Genomic DNA, 21,571 nt, shown 5'->3' with positions numbered 1-21,571 from the left:
AGAGTCGACCAAGCTTATCCGGTTACTAGTAGCCGATTGATCTCCAAACTTTGTCAAGTTGGGTCCTGAAGGAAAGGAGGTAACCCATTCCATACCCTCACCACTCTTTGTGTGAAGTGTCTCCTTCTCTCTGTCCTAAGACTATCTTTACTTAATTTCCAACTGCGTCCTCTAGTATATAAATTAAATAAATCCTACCCATGACCAGAACTGTTCATAGTAACCTGTGCTGTATAAGAACATGTAATACTTGTCTCTGTAACATATACACAAACCCTTGCAAGTTATGCACATGTTGTAATCCATTCAGCCTCACTGAGTCAATTGTACTGCAGGAGATTGAGATGCCTTGCAGTTTGGGATTGTAGTGTAATGGACTTGTAGAGAATTCTGAGATGGTGACCCTTCTTTTTATTATTATGAAAGATCGATCATACATTTTATTAGCTGTTAAGAAGCTTAATCTTAAATCCGCAAGCTCCCCCGACGAGACTTGTTTTCTGTTGTGCATAGTGTGTGTGTGCCATGAAGAGGGCTGTAAACGAATGACACTGGGACACTCTGGGAATAGCAAGAATGTATCCTTACTGTCTGTAATAAAATAGGTACAAAATCTGAACTTATTTCTGTCCAGTGAAAGATGTGACCGTGACTTGTATTTTATAGGTGAATCCCCAGACAAGAAGGTTGAGAAAATGGAGGAAGATTCGAAAGAACCAGAAAGCAAGCCCGCAACTGAGTCTGCTGCTCTGTCTCTTGCTCCTCCTAAAAGCGAAAGTGAAGATAAGAAGTCCTCTATGGCTGAAAATGAAGAGAGGAAACCCAACATAAAGGAGGAGCCCAAGGAAATCAACAAGGATTCTGTAGAAAAGAAAGAAGAGAAGGAGCAGACGCCAGTTAAATCGGAGGAAAAGCCCATTATAGACAACAAAGTCAGAACCATCACGGCAGTGATAAACGAAGAACCAAAAGCTCCTGAAAATGTCAAAAGCTCTGACCAAAATGTGACTGCCCCAATACCAGAGAAGCAGGAAGTATCCATAAAGATGGAACCCTCAGAGGAGATTAAGCAGAAGTCCTCTGAAGAAGTGGAACGAGCCCTGAACAATGACCAGCAGGCCATCGAACCCTCAGAGGAGGTTAAGGAGAAGTCCTCTGAAGAAGTGGAGCGAGCCCTGAAGAATGACCAGCAGGCCAAGATCCCTCTGAAGAAGCGGGAGATCAAGCTGACAGAGGATTTCGACAATGGTGGGAAGATCGCCCGCAATCCATCAGTAACCCCTACCAAGGATCTGCTGAGGGAGGAGGGAAAGACTGAAGAGGAAGTCCACCGACCGGCTTCTGCCTCAGAGAAAAAGGCAGGAGAAGAGCTTGTTAATGGAGAAGTCTCTGCAGCTAAGGAACCCAACAATCGCAGAACTCAAGAAGAGCCGATGGACACAGGGCATCCTCCGGAGAAGAAAAGCCAAGAGGAAAGCAGACAGGACAAAATGGCAGCGGGAGAAGGAGTGAAGGAAGAGAACGGTTTGACTGTGTCCCAAAGGAAGGTCTCCAGGGACCCACCTGAAGTTCAAGGAAAGAATGAGAAGAAACCTGACCAGCCCAAGAAAGGAGGTGTCTTGGAGAAAGCAGAGGAAGCTGTTTCCGCTGCAAAGGTTTCATCAACTCTTGAAGACTGCTGTAAACAAGAAGAAACCTCAGAGGAACCAGTGGAAGCATGCAAGACTTCCACAGCAAAGTCTGACCCTGTGGAGAAACCTGTGATGTCCTCAAAGGAAAAGAAAGAAGCATCCACTAAACTGTTAAAAGAAGGAGTTGAAGAACCTGTGAAAGATGCCACATTGCACTCTCCAGAGGACTGTAGTCCCACAGAGAAAGAACTTCCCTCCGATGACAAGGAAAATAATAAAGAGGGTGCTGATGAGAAGACAGATTGCAGTCCTGAGGAAATGGATGTCAGTCCTGATAAGACGTCTATCACCAGGACTCCTATGGAGGAGAAGACAAATAAAGAGGACACAGAGGAGAAACCTGAAAATGCAGATGCTCAGAAGAGCAAGGAAAGCGAACCACAACAGGGGGCAGACGATAGCAAACAGGACATAGAAGCCATGGCAGAGGTTGGAAATGACCCAGAAGAAAACCTCAACAAGGCTGAGGGTATAGCTGACAGTGAGGTCTCGTCGGAGATCCAGACGGGAGGTATCAGACTGAAGATCAGGATCCCGGCTGGTAAGAGGAGGCAGGTCACCCCCCACAAAGAAGGGCAGAATTCTGAGATTTCACACCGGAGGTCCCTGAGGAGGTCGCCTCGGATATGCAGGCCCACAGCCAAGGCAGCGGAAATCCGGGACAAGAAGACCGAGAAGAAGCAGGTGGTGGAAGAGGATGAGGAAGATGAGGAAGATGAGGAAGAAATGGAGAAACCTGCTTCACAAAGGAAAGAGAAAGAGACCACAAAGAAAGCAGAACCCGAGGCACAGTCCAGGGTAAACAAGGTAAATGTACATGATGCAAAGCTGAAAGTAAAAAGGGAAAGGTGAAAAAGTAGTTGAAAAACCCTACTTACAAAATGTCTTTCCACCATGTGTGTAATGAAATTTTGTTTACACTTTTTACAGCCATGTAACATTAAATTATGTATATACCTGTAGAGAAAACAGTGGTAAAGTGTAGACTTCAGGCAGAACGTTGTAGGCACTACCTGTCGGGGAGTTAAAGTATTTTTTTTTTCTTTTTTGTTTCGTTTTTGTTTTCTCTGTTGCATCTTCAGTTTCAGAAACATCACTGTTAAATCCCAGTTGATTTTCATATACATATCTGAAGTATATTGTAAGAAATATGTTATAAATTAAAGTGTTATCCGTACTGTAGTCCACTTAGTAACCCCTTGTCATTGGCTCATTAGGAGAGACCAAAAATGCAGAGCCCACCCATAAAAGGCAATAAAATTTGGATTTTGTATACACTGTTGTTTCTAGTGCTGTTAAAACTGTTTAGCACAGTCTTGATGATCTACATGGTATTGAAATGAACAGCTGTGTGTGATTTCAAATCTTGCACATTGCTCTGACCACTCCAAAGCACACTCCATGCAGTGCAGTGCTGCTTCCCTCTTCTAGAACCCGCTTGACTGACTGCAATGTGTGTGTGTGTGTGTTCCGTCGCAGGGTAAATCGCGACGGCAGCGGCGTGCAAGGTGGACAATCTCTCGGTCACGGTGGCGCAAGCAGAAGGGCTCGAGCAAGGAAGAGGAGGAGAGCAACGACGATGACAGCGATGAAGACTACAAGGTTGAGAAGGACAGAGACCGAGATGAGGAGGATTCGGGGGAGGAAGAGACAGAAGCAGCCAATGACGACCCATGCAAGCGCTGCGGCCTCCCCAACCACCCTGAGCTGGTGAGTCCTTCACCTTGCAAAGACAACAGCTGTTAAGGGTTACGTTTTTTTTGTCTGAGCATTTAATTTATTACATGTTCTGTATTTAAATGTGGTTATAAAATAGTCTCTGGCTGAGAGAACACGCCTTGGGAAGCAAGCAAAGTGTTTTCTTAGCCGAAGTGTTCTCTTAGACACAGTGTTTGCCACCAGACACAATATGCAATTCCACAATATGAATAAAGGTGCTATACCTTTACCATGATCCAGTAACGGCTTGCTTGTTTTATCAGTACGAATAACAGAGAAATACAATCTTGAGGTGCATTCATTTATCTTTGTTTTCTTAATAGATTATCACTGCCTTGTGTACTTCTGTGTAACTAGTGAAACGTGTGCTTTAACACAAAATGTATGTGTGTGTGTGTATATATATATATATAATATATATTTTAAAATTTTATTTGTATTGTTATGCAACCTGTTGAGATTTTCATTGCAGTGGTTTAGTGTTGCAGTGGTGCACAGAGTGGGGGGTGCGGAGAGTCAGTAAGGGAGGCGCGAGTATGACTAGAGGAAGTTCTGTAAAAAAAAAAAATTATATTTGTATTTATATTTTAAGTGTTTTTCTCGGATTTAATGTAAATCGTGTATTTTTTCTTAGATTGAACCCCCCAAAAATTCTGATTTAGCTTCATACATAAATGTTAACAAACGCATTCTTAAGTTTTGAAATGTGTACATTTTTTTGGCATTGTAGAATGCAGAGTAGGCTGGGAAGCGGTGACATTGGCTCTCAGAGTGTAACAGCAGCTCTGCAGCATACAGTGCCAAATCAAGAGCTTCAGTGGGATTTTAACACCAGATTTACTGGCAAAATAAAGTTATTTTATGAAAACCCAGATTTCAGATTTTTTTTTTTTTTATTTTTTTTTTAATTTAGTAGTCGCCAATTTAAGATACGCGTTTTCAACATTTATACATTGTACCTGAAAGTACAATTTTAAAAACTTGTAAGAATGGGTTTGTTACTATTTATGTATTTAGCTAAATCTGGACTTGTTGGTGGTTAAATCTAGGGAAAAATATGTGATTTCTATATCGATTTATAACACAATGTACGCGAAGTAAGGGGGGCGGCATATCAAAAGTTTGCTCACCACTGTACTATTGTACCATGTAGTGAAGTTAGTTATGTGGAGTATAATAAGTATAGGTTCAATATTTCATGGTAAATTGTTAAACAAATTCCTTTAGTTTACACAAGGGGTAATTTATTTGAAAAAATGTTCTGTTTGAAAAAATACCTTCTAAAGGTAGACTATTTAGTTATCTTAGTGAGGATGAAAATGTAGTAGTGTGTTCTGGAAAGGGGAAAAAAAATTGATTTTCTCTCTACAGTCTGAAATGCGGTTTTTATAGCACTTTAAAGATAGTGTGGTAAAAACGATGATAAAATGTATGACAAAACTGCTTTATAAACATAAAAACGAGGTAGTTACTGGGTACAGCATGTCCCTGTGCACATAAATCCACCAACTTGTGCAGCTGTAGGTTGGCTTACGTAGCATTTCTTATTTTTTTTGCCCCTCAGATTCTCCTGTGCGACTCTTGCGACAGTGGCTATCACACAGCTTGTTTACGTCCCCCATTGATGATCATTCCCGATGGAGAATGGTTCTGTCCTCCTTGTCAACATGTAAGTGGAAAGATTTGCGCCTCTTCTTTTTTTTTTTTTTTAAACTATATAGAATTCCACTTCTTGGGAACTGATTCTACTCAACCTTTGATGTGTATTAAATATGCAGTCAGTTACATAGAACATGTGAATATTGTATTTGTGTCTTCCAGAAACTCTTGTGTGAGAAGCTGGAAGAACAGTTGCTGAACTTGGATGTAAATTTGAAAAAGAGGGAACGTGCGGAGAGAAGGTAGGAATGTCACTGATTGGCTCCAGTGTTTAAATTGCAATAGCATTGTATGTGCACACATTTCTTAATACTCTGCGCTGTTTGAAAGAAACCATACAAATAATAGTACACAATGTGGGCTTCATTGAGCGGCCTTGACTGGATTGGACTAATTTGGATTGGGAAAAAAAAAAGTCAAACAAAATGACAATTCTGTCAAAACATTAGTTTTAGTTTTATAAATTCATGCCAGAGTGTTTTGAGTTATAGATTTAAAATGCTCAAGCATAAACCCATTCCCTAAGAATACTGTACAGGTTTGTGTTTTTATGATTTTTTTTTTTTATTTAGTTGTCAGCAAATGTTTTTATAATTTTCTCTTCAATTTGGAATAGCCAATTATTTTTAGGCTCAGCTCATCGCTACCACCCCTGAGCTGACTCGAGAGCGGCGAAGACAAACACACGCTGTCCTCAGAAGCGTGTGCCGTCAGTCGACCGCTTCTTTTACACACTGCAGACCCACCATGCAGCCACCTGAGAGCTACAGCGTCGGAGGACAACGCAGCTCTGGGCAGCTTACAGGCAAGCCCGCAGGTGCCCAGCCAGACCACAGGGGTCGCTGGTGCACGGTGAGCTGAGGACACCCTGGCTGACCTAAACCCCGCCCCCAGGCGGCGCTCGGCCAGTTGTGCGCCACCCCCTGGGAGCTTCCGTCCACGGTCGGCAGTGGAATAACCTGGACTCGAACCGACGAGGTCCAGGCTATAGGGCGCATCCTGCACTCCACGCAGAGCGCCTTTACCAGATGTGCCAGTTGGGAGCACCTTGTACAAGTTATTTTGACAATATACATGCTACCCTCCTCCTCCCTCTGCCTCTTTGATATCTTCCTCTATTGCGTCATTGATCATCTCATCAAAATCATCAAACTTTTGAGTTCTTTGTTTTTTCATGGTGGGCATAAAATACTAATTTTAAAGTTCTTCATTGAAGCATCATGTCTGTTTGTTGTCAGGTTTCATCATAAGTATCTTAAGCAAACAACAGGGTAGCGGACAGATCTATAAACTCCACAAAATTAAACACTGGAAGCCAAGAACCCTTAATACATTGTATACTGAAATGATGCTGTCTAATAGAGTGTGGATATCAAAGTATTTACTGTAAACCGTGTTTCCAAACTGCTGAAAAATACTTCTTAAACGTTTATTGTCCCCCGCTGCAGTACCAACACACATTGGAGAATGTAACTAAAGAATCGACTTGTCCTTTATGACATGTGATCCACTAGACCTATTTAAGCTATGTTGTGTGCAAATATTCAGCAACAATGAACGACTTTTCAAGGCCAATTGTCTCTCTCTCTGCATGGGGCCTTCCTGTATTAGTTAAAGGAATGTAGAGCTCTGGAGTGAATTCCTGCTAAATAAAGCTATATGATCGACATCTCTCACATTCCCAACAGACGAGAACGCTTGGTGTACGTTGGTATCAGCGTTGAAAACATCATCCCTGCTTCTGTAAGTAGTATGGACTTGGATACTAATGGTGCTAAGGTCAGTGGAGTTTTCCCATGGGTTTTGGTCTGTTTTGAAAAAGAATCCTCCTGAGGTAATCATCATTGATGTGCCTCTTGGAGACTAGCTTTTAATTGCAATGTATTTTTATTGTACTGCTTGCATGCTTACCTATTTATTTCATAATATATGTATATATTATTTAGCAGACGCTTTTATCCAAAGCGACTTTCAGAAATTAAATAAAATTAAATAAAATAAAATATAAAAGTAAATAAGTTAAGTTACAGGCAATATATATATATATATATATATATATATATATATATATATATATATATATATATATATATATATATATATATATACACACACACACAGTGCCTTGCAAAAGTATTCAGACCCCTGACCAATTCTCTCATATTACTGAATTGCAAATGGTACATTGAAATTTCGTTCTGTTTGATATTTTATTTTAAAACACTGAAACTCAAAATCAATTATTGTAAGGTGACATTGGTTTTATGTTGGGAAATATTTTTAAGAAAAATAAAAAACAGAAATATCTTGCTTGCATAAGTATTCAACCCCCACACATTAATATTTGGTAGAGCCACCTTTCGCTGCAATAACAGCTTTAAGTCTTTTGGGGTAAGTATGTATCACACAGTGTCGGAGTGATTTTGGCCCATTCTTCTTGGCAGATTTGCTCCAGGTTGTTCAGGTTGGTTGGACGACGCCTGTGGACCGCAATTTTCAAATAGTGCCACAGATTCTCAATGGGATTGAGATCAGGACTTTGACTGGGCCACTGTAGGACATTCACCTTTTTGTTCTTGAGTCACTCCAATGTTGCTTTGGCCTTGTGCTTGGGATCATTGTCCTGCTGAAAGGTGAATTTCCTCCCAAGCTTCAGTTTTTTAGCAGACTGAAGCAGCTTCTCTTGCAGTATTTCCCTGTATTTTGCTCCATCCATTCTTCCTTCAATTTTAACAAGATGCCCAGTCCCTGCTGATGAGAAGCATCCCCACAGCATGATGCTGCCACCACCATACTTCACTGTAGGGATGGTGTGTCTTGAGGCATGGGCAGTGTTAGGTTTGCGCCACACATAGCGCTTTGGGTTTTGGCCAAAAAGCTCTATCTTGGTCTCATCTGACCACAAAACCTTTTCCCACATCGCAGCTGGGTCACTCTCATGCTTTCTGGCAAACTCCAGACGTGCTTTCAGATGGTACTTTTTGAGTAACGGCTTCTTTCTTGCCACCCTCCCATACAGACCAGTGTTATGCAGAGCTCTTGATATGGTTGACTGGTGCACCATTACTCCACTCCCAGCCACTGAACTCTGTAGCTCCTTCAAAGTGATTGTTGGCCTCTCTGTGGCTTCTCTCACAAGTCTCCTTCTTGTTTGAGCGCTGAGTTTTGAGGGACTGCCTTTTCTTGGCAGTGCCTGGGTGGTGTGATGCAGCTTCCACTTCATGATTATTGATCCAACTGTGCTCACTGGGATATCCAAACACTTGGATATTATTTTGTACCTTCCCTAATATATACATTTGTATTACTTTATCTCTAACTTCTGTAGAATGCTCTTTGGTCTTCATTTTCCTTCAGATTCACAGCCTGACCAATGATCCTTCAACAGTGGGGTTTTTATCCAGAAAATGTGACAGCAACTTTAATGTTTCACAGGTGGAGTCCAATGGTAAGGTAATTGTGTCCTCGTTAGGGCAATTTCTTTCATCGGTGTAAACTGGGAGCTTCCACAGCACAGGGGTTGAATACTTATGCAAGCAAGATATTTCTGTTTTTTATTTTTCTTAAAAATATTTCCCAACATAAAACCAATGTCACCTTACAATAACTGATTTTGAGTTTCAGTGTTTTAAAATAAAATATAAAACAGAACGAAATTTCAGTGTACCATTTGTAATTCAGTAATATGAGAGAATTGGTCAGGGGTCTGAATACTTTTGCAAGGCACTGTGTATATATGTGTGTGTGTGTGTGTGTGTGTGTATATATATATATATATATATATATATATATATATATATATATATATATATATATAATATACACAATATACACACACACAAAATAAATCTGAGTAAAGGAAAATACAAATAAAGGTTGAATATATGATTGATCTTTGCTTGGACTTCAGGAACAATGTGGCAGTGTACTTGTATTCTGTTTTGCCACTCCAGATCAAAATAAGACTCCCATTAAATAGCAGTTAGAAACATTAACAAAAGGTTACAGAACATCCTGCAGTGTTTACTTTACCGTTGCTGTCTCGCAGCAGTACATTTCAATAACTTAATCCCACATTTTATTGGGGAGTGTTTGGTCAGGAGAAAGAGAACTTCTCTTCTGAACACTGCAGTGTATCCACATCATGCTCGCTCCTGTAACAATGCTTATTTTCTATTCACCAAATAGCCGTTTATTTCAATCGGAGCAACTGCAATTGAGGAGAATTGAGAATTGTGCTGCCTAGATGATTTTATGACCTTTTTTATGATCTGAATAAAAACTAAAACATAGTAATAATTTTCACATTAAACAGTGCAGGGAGTTCTGTAACACTTTAATTAGCCACAGTGTGTAAAGTAACGCACTCAAACTACCGTGCAACAGGAGACATGTTTCCATCCTTGTGACTTTGAAATGTTCTGCATTAACACTTTTTCCAAACAGCTGAAATCTTGTCGGTGTGTCACAAATTTAAGCTACTATAATACATGGATAGTACCTTTTTAATTTCAGGCTGGCTGATTTTAAAAAAAAAAAACCAAAATAAAACAAACAAAAAAATCACATAATACATGATTCTCAATGCCCATCACAGTTCCAGAAGTTACTGAAATACAAACTCTGTGAAATGGTTATGGTTCCATAGCTTTATATACACTCTTTTAAAGCAACTCTTGGTGTAAAACCATGTATTATATAAAAAGAGTCATACAGTGAACTATGAGAAGGTCATTCAGTTTCAGGGTTTCTTTGATATGATGTCACCCCCAACTTCAGTGGAACAGTTTTCTTGTAATGCACAGTTATATGTATATCATGGTTCACATCAAACTGTGCTACCTATCATTTGAATGAGCTTTTTTTTTTTCCCCTCACTGCTCCCCTGATGATTTTGGATTCAAATTTGTGTCACACCAAACAAGATTCATACCCACTGAAACTAGAAATGTCTTTGAGGGGGTTGGATCTGAGGTGACCCCTTAAACAAACACTGAAAAAAAGCTCAACTCCACCTGGTTCAGAGAGGCAGGGGAGCTACACATATTAAACTTTGAAGCATTTTGAATTTGCTAATGGAAATCGTTCGTGACCCAGAACAGTAAACGGCAGTAAACCTATTGGTCTGTTATACATTCATTGGTTTAAGTTGCTCTGTGGCACGTAAATAGTAGCAGCAGCAATGTTCAGGACTCTCAGCTTTGGTAGGGCGCACCCCTGACTGTGTCTTTTCTATGTAGAATACCTTCCCTATGATTAATTAACGCCATCTTTGATATTCACACAGGAGCCAGATACGGAAGAAGGGAAGGAAGAAAAGAAGGAATCGAAAAAGTGTAAGAATTTGGAAAGGAGGTCTACAAGAGCAAGGAAATCTATAAGCTACAGGTATGAGTTACTGTGTACTGTAAATACTGTAAATAACACAGTCTGGTGCAGGAAGACAGCTGTAAATCCGGAATGTTGGATTCGGGATAGAGTTAGGGTTCTTGTTGAGTTGATTGTCTCAGGATTTTACTGTGAGCTTGCATATCTGTGATATGTAAAAAAAAAAAAAAGTCTGCATGCTACTAATAATTATATGCTTAATAATGCATAATTTAGTTCCATAGCTATAATACAAAATAAGTAGTATGTAAGCATACATTTTTTTTCTGTACAGCCACTATTTAGCAGCTACAAAATGTCAAACAAAACCAGTTATTATAACGCTACCTAGCTGTACCAACTATGTAAACTACTTTTATGCTCGTTCTCACTCAAGGGGGGTTCATTTAAGCTAATGCAGTAATGAAGTAGGTACAGTAATATATAACTCTGAAAGATAAGTCAGGTTTCCAGACATTTTTTTTCTTGTTTTGTTTAGGTTTGATGATTTTGATGAGGCAATCGATGAAGCAATAGAGGAAGATATCAAAGAGGCAGAGGGTGGAGGTAAGCATGCATATTGTCAAAATAACTTTGTAATTGGTTTATGATTGAGTGTTTTAAATCCACAACCTGAAACACTCGGGTATAAATGTATAAGGTAAAACTAAAAGGAATGTTTTGACAAAATTGTCCTTTTTTATGGTCAATACTGGTATAAAAAGTATATTCTTTTAGTTTTTCCCGATTTATTCTCTAAGAAAGTATTGGTGTCCCGTCCTCCTTTACAGCCTTGTTGCCAAGGGTAACTGTGCTAAACATTCTCTTCATGGTGCCTTACTTTTGACTATTTGGGGATTGGAAAACCATGGTACTTTATTACAGTCTGAAGCGAATCACTGTATCATTTTGTGGTTCTCTTTTTAAATATGTTTCATGGAAACCAACCTGTCAAAAACCACATTGAAAGTCATTGGTGACGACCCTGTGGTGGTGTAATTTTTCCTAGTGTATTGAAAACAGGGAAATAAAACTATTGCATAGCAGGTTCATTACTACAAGCTTGAGTAGCCATGGTCTATAGTCTAGAACAAGCTCAGGTGTGTCTTATTAAACCAGGAATGTATCAGACTGTTATGCAATGAGAGTTATTTTCATCCCTGGGTATTCTGTAGCTTTGGTGTAATAATTAAAGTAATTGTTTGCCTGTGAGTACTGATTTATACAATTGTTTAAATACTGAAAGCTAAGCCTTAAAGACCAGACGCTTTATTTTTTATATATACTGTATATTTATTTGTTTTAATTTTAAATGGTACACTGTTACCAGTCAGAAATGACTCCATTATAAAATTTTCTATTTTTATTCTAGTTGAACCTTCTATTAGGAACATTTTTTACAAATAAACAACCTTTGGGTTAGCTCCTGCTTGCAGGAGTCTCTGTTCCTGCCCATGTATCTGAAACCCTGCACTGTACGCAGTACATGCTTGTTCCCCTAACTCAGGTGCAGGCCGAGGGAAGGACATGGCAAACATCACGGGGCACCGGGGGAAGGACATCTCCACCATCCTGCAGGAGGAGGGCAAGGAGAATCGGCGGCCGCCGCGAGCGACAGCCGTCCACAGGAGGAAACGCAGGCGCCTCAACGACCTGGACTGCGACAGCACTGCGGACGAAGATGAGAGCGAAGACGAGTTCAGAGTCAGCGACAGGTAACTGAACACACACACCAGGGGAACAGAGAGACACTACTTTAAAATACTGCCCAGCAGGCTCCCCTGGTTAAAGCACAGCCGCCTGGTGTGCAGGGTGAGTCATATAGTCAGAGGAGCGCATGTTCATATCCTGGTTATGCGAAGTTGCTGGTCTTCGCTGGGGATTGTGGAGGGAGCATTACATTGGCTGTGGCACTCCCGTGGGTATTGGAGGTAAAACTGTCAGGGACTGTTTCTCCTCATCGCGCTACAGTGGACCCTACCAGCAAAGCGCCTAGTAAGCTCAGGCAGACACCTGCTCTTGAGTTCCTGGGTGTAAAAGAGGAAACGGGCTTGGTCGTGGGATCGGAGGACTTCACTGAACCTTGAGTTCTCCTGCACTGCGTGGGGAATTGCTGGTGAGGGGAAAAAAAAATTATAATTTACTGTATTCCTTCAAATTTAAGACGCCCTTGAATTTAAGACACCGACCAAATTTACCACCCTCAATTTGAGGAAAAAAAAAAAACATCAAATAAATATGCATTTACAAAGATACAACCTCAGTTACGCTTTTGTATCCTACAAAACTGACACGAATCAGTGTTATTGTAGATTAACCACAGAGCTTGTTTATTGTGCTGCGTACTGTATAATACTTAACACATACCACTGCTCACTTACGGCATTACACACAACAGCAAGCATGACACAACACTCCATGGCATCAGGCAACATGTAACCCAGCAACCACAACAGCATTGAACTGTGGTATTGCTTGGCATGTCTCAAAATACAGGGTCTGATCAGCATTTCCGATCTCTCCAAGCTGGTACTGTTTGTTAGAAATGCTGAAATTGTAAACGTTTCTCTTGGAATTACTCAGGAAGCTTGTTTTTTTTTTCTCTCAGCAGTGTCACGTTGCTGCTTGTGTATTCAGGCAAACGCCTTTGTTGTCTTTTCTCGGCAGTCAGTCAAGCTGCTGTTTGTGTACTCAGGTAGTCACGTCTTGTGTTGGCAATTTTAATACACGCATCACTATACTGTATTCAAATTTCAGACGCAGGCAATTTTTTGAAGCAAAAACTGTGTCATAAATTCGAAGGAATACGGTAATTGAACTTTCTAAATTGGGGAGGAAATCATGGGTAAAATAATTTGGCATAAGATACTGCCCAGCTTCAATTGCGCATGTTATTGACACAGCAGGATAACCGATAATAATGAAATTGTTCTGCTTGTTATATCCTGATGTGACAATTCACAAATGTGGTTAATTTACCGTTAGGCCATGTTGACAGTAAATTATACAATAATTTACAGTGAAAGGGCCCTTCACTAATTTAAATAAACAAATAAATAAAGTATCTGCTACTCGCACATCTAAAATCTGAAAAGGGTTTTTGTGTAAGAAGCAAGAAACAAAAAAACTGTTTCACAAAGGAAATGGCAGTGCTTTAAACTAACGCCATCATCTCAATTTATTTTCCAAATAATAAAGCCATACAGTGTGGAGCGGCAGGTCTTTCTGTTTTTGCTTATTGATCACTGTTTTTTACCAGGTCTCCCTGAAAGATCTTGGGGACCTGCACGTTAAATCTGCAGAGAGTTTGTTGCACACATTCACATCCCTAATGAAGACTTGTCTTTGTGTTGCCCCTGCTCCAGCACGGAGGAGGAGGAGTTTGTTGTGTCGGAAGAGGAGGATGTGGACAGCGACGGGGACCCAGGCTCCAATGACAGTGACTTTGGGCTGCGCACTCGGAAGACTGCGCGGCAGAGGCGTGTCAAGCCCAAGAAGCAGAGCACAAGGCCGCAACGGAGGCGAGGCCGGAGAGAGTACTCCGACGATGATGAAGAGGAGGAGACTGAGGAGGAGGAGGAGGAGGAGGAAGAGATGGGTGCGGAACATATATATATTCACATTCTTTAAGGCAGAGGTTCCCAAACTTACACCCCCCCCAGGACAATAGGCAACTCCTGACTGACCCCCACCAATTTATAGAAGTGTGAAATTGTTTTCCCCTTACACACACCCTTTATACTTGTCAATACCAGTGCATGAATTGACAATGAATATTATACAACAGTGGTGATATTAGTGTTACATTTAAAATACAGTGACTAGAACCATAACAGTAGCGTTCATATAAATTAATTGATGTCAGCCCTGGGAACCATTGCATTGTCAGGTGTCGGGATCCTTTTTAAAGAATATTTCTCCATGTGCTACGGACCCTCTTAAACTATCTTGTGGTTCAACGGCCCCAAGTTTGGGAGCCACTGCTTTAAAGAACTGACCCAGTTCATGGAAGGCACTCCCTTATTTAGGTCTTGGGTGATGGAGGTTAGGTTCCCATCGCAATAGGAATGGGAATTTTAAACGTTTCAACCTATAAACTCTAAAGAATTGGTAAAATGTTTAATAATATGCTAAACGTATAACAGGTCACGTGACAAATGTCACCAAACGCATTTTTTTAATGCATTCATTTTAGTAATTTATCATCAGTAGCCCGTCACGTATGAGACTGCTTAGTGCCACAGTAAGGGCGGATATTATAAAAAGGAAGGGCTTTGGCATTTGGTGCAACAGAAAGATTGACACTGAGGCGGGTTTTATTCTCAGTCGATCTGACGCTTCATTGGTGCACTGTGTGTGTTTATGCTTGTAGTAGGTGTGGTATGGTATCAATCCCATGGCGGGGTTAAATAACATTGAGAAGCTTTTTATCTCTAAACAAAGGAAGCCACGTTTGGAAGTATTTTGAGGGACCAGACGAGAAAACCGTGGCATGTAAATAATTATGCCAAACAAAATTACCGTAGCACAAAAACACAAGTTTAATGCTTCACAGTTTGAAATGAAAACATTCCGAATTATTGTGAATGGATGATGGTAATAAAAAGCAAACATCCATAACAACATTTGCTATAGATGTGGCCGAACAGGGCGTGATCACGTTATCCTCATGAGGACAGTGCATGTGAATCGTGAATGCTGCAGTTTTGAAATCCATGTAAGATTATCCTAATACTCTGCTGACCCACAAAACAGTAACAGCGAGGCTGGAAAACGTAAAGAAAAGCTGTTCATTCCCCAATCTTCCCATATAAGTGGAAGGCTTTTTTCACTGGAAATTGTTCTATAAGCTTTTGGACCGAACGGCCGTTTATGTGTAGTATAGTTTTTATTTGTATGTTGGAACTACTGCACTAAAGTAAAGGACCCCTGAGACAGTTCAAACAGGTAGGCCAGGCATCTCGATTTACAATTTAACGTAAAGTTGTGTGGATGCGTGAATTTGAATACTAATACTTGACCATATACAATTAACTACACAAGAAGTCAAACATTATATTTAATTACTTAATATATTACTTGATTGTGTGTTAGTTTGGCATTTAATGTTTGGGAGGTTTATGTACACTAGTACAGTATGTAGAGGAGAGTGGCGTTTGATTCGAGTACTCGGAAATTGTAATGGTCAAGTTCTCGTCTCGAGCAACAATAGATCTCAAAAATCCCACTGCTACTATCAAAGACCGAAGATAGTTATATCTTCACTAGCAACTTTAATTGCAACCATCAATATAAACATTTCAATATATACTTTGATGTGTACGTGTTTTTTTTTTTTTTTAATTTTGCTTTGTAGTTAAGTTTTTTCGATGTCAAAATGTTACTTGCTTATTTAGGGTTTATTTGCTTAGAAAATACTAACCAGGACTGTCAGTATCAGAATGTAATATAAAGAGAGAGTGTGTGTGTGTGTAGATATGGTTTAAACGCTGACATTGCTAAGAGTTTAAACGTTCATAAAAATTTACCAAAAGCACATCCCTACATCGTAACCAACCAGACGAAAAAGAAATGCTTTGTTTGATGTGGATCCAGAATGTAATAAAGCTCAAGGAATCGTCATACAGACAGACATGCACCACCTTTAATTTTTAAATTACATTTCTTTGGTTCATAAAGTATTGTGATGACTTTCAATGTAGGGGGTATTGTGCAAAGTATTACTGGTTTCTAGTTGTGCCAGTTATTATTCATTTCTAGCCTGAACGCTAACCACTGTTTTATGCTTTCTAGTACCTAAACATGTACTTTTATTGTACATAGTGATGTTCATAAGTTGGCCAATGAATCACTCCTGTGGAATTCATAATTAAAGGGTATCACCATTGAGGTCCGCCACTGTTTAGATCATTGAAATAAACCCCAATGTGACCTACAGCAAAGGTACCGAAATGCAGCAGTTTATCTATAGAGTTGTATTTCAAATGTGTGCATATCTTACATTTAAAAATACAAGCATTTGAAGGCATTGTTTAACGCCCCTTTAACTCCTTGTCTGGTTCTTTTCATGATCAGAAACGGAGCGTTCGAGTGACTACAGCGATGATGACCTGGACATGCGCAGGCGGCGGTCGCGGAGGAGCCTGAAGAAGGAGGTGAACTACTGCGAGACCTCCGAGAGCGAAGGGTCACGGAAGGGCAGACTCACGGAGAAGCACAGACCTCACCGACGCATGCTCTCCAGCTCTGACAGCGAAGGTGAGCCAGCCAGCCAGCCAGCCATGGCGTACCAATTTACTTTGTTTCAGAACGTTAAGGGGAACAGAACATTAGATTTCATTCTTTCATTTGATAAGATTTTTTATTTTGTTTTATTTTTAAACAGTTTATTGCCTCCTTAGAATAACATTATCTCTTGCTTTTTTGCTGTGTTGTAGGTAATATAAAACCTAAAAACAGACCAGTGATACTAACTCACTTGTGGCTTCTTCAATCCATTCCCAGCCAGGTCCTTCATTGGTAATTATTTGATAATAATTAGAACAAGTTCCTGGAAAGGATTGAAAGAGCAACAAGGGACTACCACTAAAGATGGCCTTTTCCTGCAAGAGGGTTTTTCATTTAAAAAGTGATATCAATAAATCAACCAAATGAAATACATCTTTAATGATAAAACCTAAGCTTCCTTAAAAAAACAAAAATGCAAGTAATAAAAAATGGGGCTGCTAGTCTCTGGGGCTTTGCTCACCAGTCTCACACCAGTTATTCATACTTAATAGGACACCATTTGGTCATTGCATGCAGGCTGCATGCTGCATATTGGAAACTGTGTGAGGTAGTTTCATAAGACCTGTAACAATATGGCTTAAGAGACATTGTGGTGGATTTTCCCCTTTCCTATTATCGACTGTTGAAATCCGCCTTCATTTAATTCAAAAAGTACTAACTCAAATAACTAATGCCTTCTCTTTCCAAAACTATTGTATTGTATTGTATTTAATTGTTTGTGGAATATTTTTGAAGTGTTTACACCGGTCTTACAAAACTATAACCAAAGTCTCCCTGAAGTTCACTGATGAAAGCAAATGTGTGATTTCTTTTGTTTTTCAGCGAGTTCCCATACCAAAGACTCGGAGGAAGAGGAGGAGAGGAAAAGGAAAAAGGAAGACTCCTCTGAGGACGACTCGCATCGGCGGCGACGGCTGAAGCTGAAACGGAGGAAAGCTTCTGAAGAGGAGGAAGAAGACGATGATGATGATGATGACGACGAGGAAGAAGAGCAGCGCCCTGTCCGCAAGAGGCTAAACCGCATCGAGACTGACGAGGAGGACGAGCAAGAAGAGGTCGGGGAGGAGGATAAAGAGGGTCCTCAGAAGAAGAAGGAAGAGGAGGCAACAACTAGGAAGCCACCTTGTCTGTCTGAGAAGGCTAAGAAACCCAACAAAATAGCCAGCAGCGACGACGAGGAAGACACTGTCAGCAAAGGGGAGAGCCCTTTGGACCTTAACCTGGAGGACCTGCCCTCCACTAACGGACAAAGCCTTGGGAAGGGCCTGGAGAGTTTAATCACAAAGCCCGGTGCTGGAGTAGCTGCTGGTGTGGATTGTGGCGGGGCTCCCAAGAGCAGTGGTGCCACTGCCACAGCCCTCCGTGTAACAAGCCTGGCACCGAACGGCACCGCTGGGCAGGAGGGTCCCCCACAGGAAGAGGATGAAGACGACCTTTTGGGTGTGACTGACCTTGTAGATTACGTTTGTAATAGCGAACAGTTGTAAGAAAAAATATATATATATTTTTTTTTTCACCTCCCTTAGTACAAGTTTAGGGGCTAATTTATTCCATAGTAGCTGTTGATTCCAAAAAGAGGCAAAGGAAAGCATAACGTGGGGGAGGTGGGTGTGCTTTTTCCATTGCTCTACACATATATCTAAAGACTTCTCATTTCCTTTGCCTGTGTCCTTCCTCTCTTCACGGGAAAAGATCGATTTTTTTTTAAAGTTATTCTGGAGGTAAATTTTATGATGTAGATTCCCATTGATGTATACTCTCTCTCCCTCTCTCTCCTATTTGTCAGTCCATGTATCACCTAAAAAAGTTTTTTTTTCCACAGTCAGAGGATTTGTATATTTTCTAAGAAAAGTATATATTTGGCACTAATGTGTTAAAAAAAGAAAAAAAAGAAAAAAAAGCATCAAAACGCATTCCATACACGCCAGGACTTGGAATTTTAATGAAGTGTCTATTGATGTTTTATGTTTAAAATGTTCATTTGCTTTTTGGTTCCAGAGTTTTGTAACATGGAATGGAAATAAGTGTGTGTTTTTTATTTTAAATTTTATTTCTCTCATTTAAAAAAAAAAAAAAAAAACATTTTCTAAAACATTTTGGTAAGTTGCTACCAAGACAGTTTTGGTGTGGTCTGCATAACTGAAGAGATGTATTCAGTACAAGACTGATGATTCGAAATGCCTCCTGTAAAAGTGTGCAGTTTGTAAATAGGGTTGCTAAGTACACAAATAGCTTATTTCATAAAAAAGTAATTCCAGTCGGCACCGCTTTATCGGGACGCCTCAAGATAAGTAAAAATATCCTGAATAAGCAACTGTTCCAGTTAGAGAGGCATTTGAGATGACCTTAGTCACACTTTTTTTGTTTCTAAATGAAAAGAAAAATGAAATCACATCACAGTATGATTAATTCTGATGAGCTACTTTTATATAGTAAGATACAACAGTGTTTAATGAAGGACTGTTTCATTATAAGGCATACATCTTAAAGATGTATAGCTTTAAACACTCCATCATAAGATCTTGATACAAAAAGATTCAAACGTTATTGCAAACAAAGTACAAATGTAAAGGCATGGCTAAACCATTATAATGGCACTTGACACCTTTTTAAACTTTCTTTTGGTTTGTTCTTTTCAGCTGAACCTAAATGGGTTCTTACAAGTTTTCTATTAAGAAACAACTTTGTTTGAAGGGATATTTAAAAAAATATATATATGGTCCAATTTGGTATTTTTTCAGTTTTTTTTAAAAAAGATATTTATTTGATTCTTGTGAGTCATGCCATCGAGTGGTTGGCAAACCCATTTAGAAAAACGGTTTTGGGAGTTATCAAAAGATGATGCGTGTGTTAGATCCTTTGCAAAAATGTGTATTATTTTTATAACTCCCTTTATTAAATACTTTGCAGAATTTCATGTTCATAGCAGAAGGATTTCTTTTGACAAAAATCTCTACTGTGATGTTGTGGCAGGATTAAAAAATGACCTGCTAATGTGCCTGGTACATAGTTGAGTATGTACAGTTACTTAATGGTTTTAATAACTTGAGTCTAAGCTTACAACAAATGTAGTTTATGCACTCATCTTGGAGGATCATTAGGGACTTAATCCTTTGAGCTCCAAGATATTGCTTAAAACCTTGATGGTGTTTTGTATGTGTATTTTTAAATATAAATACATACATTGACAGAAGACAAGGCCCTGATAGCTGTCTACTTAATCGTGTATATATTTGTAGCTTACAACTAACATGTTTTAGAAGCTTTTTAAAACAAATCCAAAAAGATATAAATCAGTTATTTTATAATTGCTGCTGCTTTTATATTTTTCTTTTGTAGTAAGTTGTGATTCTTCGCACAATTTGTGTAATGTAAAGTATTGGAACGTTCAAAGTCATACTGTTATCTGTAGAGCTGGGTTGAAACTACCCATCCCGGCTTTCTCATTTTAATACACAATGTATTCCACAGTTACCTTCCACTTTTGGTACTGCACTGCAGACAGGAGTAAATCCAAAGCTGTAAAGAAGATTTTAAACATGACTACAATTACTTTAGGGCCTAACATGTGCTTGGCCTGTATACAATCTGCTTTTAATAGTGTTTTAGGGTCAACATCTCCTTGGGCTGCTTCAGAACATCAAGGGTATTTCATGGTCATCTTGTCGAATACATTTCTTCAGTACATTTTTTTTTTTTTTTTAAATACTGGGGTTTTCTTCAACAAATTCTAAATTTTTCGTCCGCATTTCAGGTTGAGAACCACATTTTATAGGTCACAAAAAGAGCAGTCCATTTTTTTACGAAATGCCCCCAAAATGTAAGACTTTGACGTTACTAATAAAAATAAATAACAAATAAAAGAAATGTGTAAAATAAAATAACTTATGTTGTCATATCTTCTTTTATTGCCACACTTAAGACTAACATTAGTTTATATACAGTAGTACTGTAACAAGATTTTTCAATACATGTCCTGCATTAAAAAAGCAAGGATTACATTTGTTTTAATAACAAATGTTGACGTAGTAATTCTAAGGATTTTCATTTGTTCACCTGTAAAGTGTGCCCTCCTCCCTCTGTTTTGGCTTTCCACGTTGTTGAGATCACTTAAAGCCTTTGTTATTGTTGGAGTTGCCTTCCATTGGAACATACTGATATTGTATTTAAATCGATACAGCATATTTTGAGAGGGGCTACAAGCATTTACATGCAGCTTATAAAATGTTGTGTACTTTATTTTTGTACTTACTCCACCAAATGTTTTTTAATGTCACCTTGTGTGCTCAAAGGGTTGAAACAAAATTGTGTCACTGTTTTAATTCTGGGATTAGTGTAAATCTAAAGAAATTACAAATCAGAAAAAGTTAGTGCCAACGTTTTTGTTAAGTAAGTGTTAAATGTTGTCTGATAAACAGGTCCTGAACAGACTGTAATGTGCTAGGCCTCAAGCAGTGCAGTTTAGCTGTAGGCCTTGTGTCTGTGTAACACTTTTTTTTTCTTTCTTTCAGAACGTTTTGTTAAAACCTGCTGTAATTTCTTTCATATAAATAAAAAAACTTGTACATTTGTCATAAAAGGTTAAAACCTACCTTAACAACCCTGTGTTATGTTTTTTTTTTTTTTTTTAAACAGGAATTTAACTTTTTCACTGCTGCATGGTTTTTAACCTCTGGACAAATCAAAGATACAGGTCTTTTTCACGTTTCCATATTCATATTTACAAACCATTCGATCTGCTATCATGCGCTCTGTTTAGCTCTGATATCACACACTATTTATAGTACTGGGAAGCTTTGTTTTTGTTCACAAAACTGCAATGTAGAGTCAATCTACAGGAGTTAGGA

General features: G+C 39.2%; 1 protein-coding gene across 4 annotated transcripts in view; it reads left to right on the top strand.

Annotated features, from left to right (window-relative positions):
• Positions 1 to 21,324, top strand: part of LOC117405974 (remodeling and spacing factor 1) — a 29,474-nt gene extending 8,150 nt beyond the window's left edge. Inside the window, exons 6-16 of one of the 4 annotated variants that reach the window (XM_059028536.1) lie at positions 667 to 2,498; positions 3,171 to 3,401; positions 4,975 to 5,079; positions 5,232 to 5,311; positions 6,758 to 6,812; positions 10,357 to 10,457; positions 10,936 to 11,003; positions 11,944 to 12,151; positions 13,802 to 14,034; positions 16,512 to 16,694; positions 17,547 to 21,324. In XM_059028536.1, coding sequence (XP_058884519.1) covers positions 667 to 2,498; positions 3,171 to 3,401; positions 4,975 to 5,079; positions 5,232 to 5,311; positions 6,758 to 6,812; positions 10,357 to 10,457; positions 10,936 to 11,003; positions 11,944 to 12,151; positions 13,802 to 14,034; positions 16,512 to 16,694; positions 17,547 to 18,211 — 3,761 coding nt within the window. In that variant the 3' untranslated portion in view covers positions 18,212 to 21,324. Of the gene's footprint in view, positions 1 to 666; positions 2,499 to 3,170; positions 3,402 to 4,974; positions 5,080 to 5,231; positions 5,312 to 6,757; positions 6,849 to 10,356; positions 10,458 to 10,935; positions 11,004 to 11,919; positions 12,152 to 13,801; positions 14,035 to 16,511; positions 16,695 to 17,546 lie in introns of all 4 variants that reach the window. The other 3 variants (XM_059028535.1, XM_059028534.1, XM_034009579.3) reach the window with 3 other exon arrangements.
• The last annotated feature ends 247 nt before the right edge of the window (positions 21,325 to 21,571 follow it).

The sequence above is a fragment of the Acipenser ruthenus genome, chromosome 8, assembly GCF_902713425.1.
Source record: "Acipenser ruthenus chromosome 8, fAciRut3.2 maternal haplotype, whole genome shotgun sequence".
Classification (NCBI taxonomy): Eukaryota; Metazoa; Chordata; class Actinopteri; order Acipenseriformes; family Acipenseridae; genus Acipenser; species Acipenser ruthenus.
The sequence above is the reverse complement of the archived record's forward strand: the minus strand, read 5'-3'. Positions and strand labels throughout refer to the sequence as shown.